The sequence below is a fragment of the Chiloscyllium plagiosum genome, chromosome 33 (genome assembly GCF_004010195.1).
Source record: "Chiloscyllium plagiosum isolate BGI_BamShark_2017 chromosome 33, ASM401019v2, whole genome shotgun sequence".
Taxonomy (NCBI): Eukaryota; Metazoa; Chordata; class Chondrichthyes; order Orectolobiformes; family Hemiscylliidae; genus Chiloscyllium; species Chiloscyllium plagiosum.
Window position 1 is genome coordinate 12154130 of NC_057742.1, and position 3305 is coordinate 12157434.

General features: G+C 50.2%; 1 protein-coding gene across 2 annotated transcripts in view; it reads left to right on the plus strand.

Annotated features, from left to right (window-relative positions):
• Positions 1–651: 651 nt before the first annotated feature.
• Positions 652–3305, plus strand: part of LOC122539841 (2',3'-cyclic nucleotide 3' phosphodiesterase) — a 29317-nt gene continuing 26663 nt past the window's right edge. Inside the window, exons 1-2 of one of the 2 annotated variants that reach the window (XM_043674947.1) lie at positions 652–753; positions 2488–2537. In XM_043674947.1, coding sequence (XP_043530882.1) covers positions 699–753; positions 2488–2537 — 105 coding nt within the window. In that variant the 5' untranslated portion in view covers positions 652–698. The remainder of the gene's footprint in view (positions 754–2487; positions 2538–3305) is intronic. The other variant, XM_043674948.1, reaches the window with a different exon arrangement.

Here is a 3305-nt window from a genome sequence, read left to right on the forward strand (position 1 = left end):
TTTCCTGGGACAGAAACTCATTCGTATGGAGTCACTGAATAATGCTAACTACATGGCTCTATCAAACTGATGCAACTAAGTCGGCACATTGGTTACCATGCTGACTTAGTAAATCAGGGAGGGACATCCTGAGGGAGGTTCACTCGAGGAAGGGTCACCCTGAGGGAGAGGACAGTGAGGGAGGTTCACTCGAGGGAGGGACACCCTGATTTAGGGGACAGTCACCCTGAGGTAGGGGACAGTGAGGGAGAGTCTCTGAGGGAGGGACACCCTGAGGGAGGGTCACCCTGAGGGAGGGGACAGTGAGGGAGGGTCACCCTGAGGGAGGGGACAGTGACGGAGGGTCTCTCTGAGGGAGGGGACAGGGAGGGAGGGAACAGTGAGGGAGGGTCACCCTGAGGGAGGGACACCCTGAGGGAGGGTCACCCTGAGGGAGGGGACAGTGAGGGAGGGTCACCCTGAGGGAGGGGACAGTGAGGGAGAGTCACCCTGAGGGAGGGGACAGTGACGGAGGGTCTCCCTGAGGGAGAGTCTCTCTCGGTCTGTGTCTCTGTGGCTCGGGTACGCGCACGTTCCTTTGTCTCGGAGCCGCGCGCCGTGCCCGTGTGTGGGAGAGGCAGACTCTGGGCTGTCGGGGACGCGCAGGTTAGTTTCGGTTTCGGTGTGGAGTCTTGCTGTGCCCAGCGCCTTGGCTGTTGATGTGGAGCTGGGCTCGGGTCCGAGCGGGGGATGCGGACGGGATTCGTGCGACTGGTGAGTGCGGAGTGCAATCCGCTAACGCCCAGGAAAATGCTGCGCTATCCTAGCGCCAGCACATCGGTGTTGGGGTAAAACCCACAAGCCCACCGCGGGGAGCTCTCCTCCTTCTCTCATTTACTGTTAGTGTTTTTAAACAAAACATAGTTGGTGCAGCTTATCAAGCTGAACAGCTCCCCACTGAATCCAAAATTGTATTTGTGGCCAATGCAAAATCCCCAAAAGTCTTCACCGAAAACAACTGGAAAGAGACTGCAGGTCCGGCAGTATCTGTGGAGAGAGAAACACGCATTATCATCTCATGTTTATGATCTTCCAGGTGCATTTGGATAGCGCCTTCTACAACCTCATTTTGATGTGAGCTGTTATTGTCACATGTACCGAGAGACGATTAAAAGTCAAACGTATTGCTTTGAGTGCGAACCAGTCAAACCGTGCCTTACATAAGTATCATCAGGGGTAATAGAGCAGAATGCTCCTTCTCTCTAGCTGTAATACCATATGCAGAATATAGCGTTACACCTACAGATAAGATGGAGATAACTCTAATATAGGAGAGGTCCGAACATCAGTCTGAAAACAGCAGGGGAAGATGTTCTTAAATTTGTTGGTTCACGTTTTTGAACTGCTGTATCTTCTGCCTGAGGGAAGAGGGTGGAAGAGTGTATAACTGGGGTTGGAAGGGTCTTTGATCATGTTGGGGTGAAAGTGAGGTCTGCAGATGCTGGAGATCAGAGCCGAAAATGTGTTGCTGGAAAAGCGCAGCCGGTCAGGCAGCATCCAGGGAACAGGAGAATCGACGTTTCGGGCATAAGCCCTTCTTCAGGGTTTATGCCCGAAACGTCGATTCTCCTGTTCCCTGGATGCTGCCTGACCGGCTGCGCTTTTCCAGCAACACATTTTCATCTTTGATCATGTTGCCTGATTTCCTGAGGCAGCAGGAAGTGTAGGTGGAGTCAGTGGATGGAAGGCTGGTTTTTGTGATGGAGTGAGCTGTGTTCCCACAACTCTCTGTAATTTCTTGCGGTCTCAGGCAGGACAGTTGCAGTACCAAGCTGTGGTGCATCCAGATAGGACGCTTTCTGTGGTGCATCTACGAAAATTGGTAAGAGCCATCGTGGACATGCCGAATTTCCTTAGCCTTCTGAGGAAGTAGAGACATCAGTGTGCTTTCTTGACTGTAGTGTCGATGTGGATGGACCAGCAAGGTGGTTGATGATACTTACTCCAGGGAACTTGAAACTCTCAGACCATCTCCACCTCAGCACCATTGGTACAGTCAGGGGTGTGTCCTCCACGCTGCTTTGACCAGCTCCTTCATTTTGGTGACAGAGTTGGAGAGATTGTTGTTTTTACACCAGGTCACTTGCCTCTCTATCTCTTTCCTGTACTCCATCTCATCGTTGTTTGAGATCTGACTCACTGCAGTGGTGTCATCAACAAATTTATAAATGGAGTTAAAACAGAAATTGGTCATACAGACGTGAGAGTACAAGGAGTTTGCTAGGGGGCTTAGTACGCAGCCCTGTGAGGCACCAGCGTTGAGGATTACGGTCAAGGAGGTATTGTTCCACATCCTCACTGATTACAGTCTATGGGTCAGGATGACAAGAATCCAGGTACAGAGTTGGGAGCAGAGACCTAGGTCTTGGAGATGAATATGGTTGGAATTATGATGTTGAAGACAGAACTAAAGTCAATAAGTCTGACATTGGTGTCCTTGTTATCTAGATGTTCTGGGGATGAGAGCAGAACCAGGGAGACGGTGTCCTATTGTGATGGTAAGGGAATACTAGTGGATCAAGGCAGTCTGGGAGGCCGGAGTTGATGTGTGCCATTACTAACCTCTCGAAGTACTTCATAATGATGGATGCAAGAGCTACCAGGTGGTCATCATTAGAGCACACAGCCTGATCTTTCTTTGGCACCAGGGTGATAATGGTCTTCTTAAAGGTGATGAGAACTTCAAATTGGAGTAAGGAGAGGTTTGAGATGTCTGGGAGTACGCCCTCGAGCTGGTCAATGCAGGATCTGAGTGTATGGCTGGAGGCTCCATCCAGCCCAGTCCCTTTCTATGGGTTCACTCTCAGGGAGGCTGAGGCTGGTAGGGTGTGCATCTATCACTGACCTTCTGTTTAGGACCTTCCCAACAGCCAATCCCATTGTAATGTCAGAAACATGGTTACACGCAGTAAGATGCCACAAATAGCAATGAGTTAGTAGACAGTTATTGGGCCAGTTCCATTGCTGGGTGTGCACCATTGATCAACATAGACTCTTACCAGCTGTGTTGGTGGTTGATGAGCAAAAGCACAATCCACACTTCCCCTTTTTCTCAAAAACCAAACTTGCTGAATTCAGGCATGTTTGAAAGGTCTGAACCTTTCAGTGAGTGGATGAGTAAATAAGTGAGTGAGTGAGTAAGTAAATAGGTGGATGAGTGAGTGATGGGAGTGGGTGGGTGAGTGAGTGATGGGAGTGGGTGGGTGAGTGAGTCAGTCAGTGATGGGAGTGGGTGAGTGAGTAAGTAAATGGGTGTGAGTGAATGA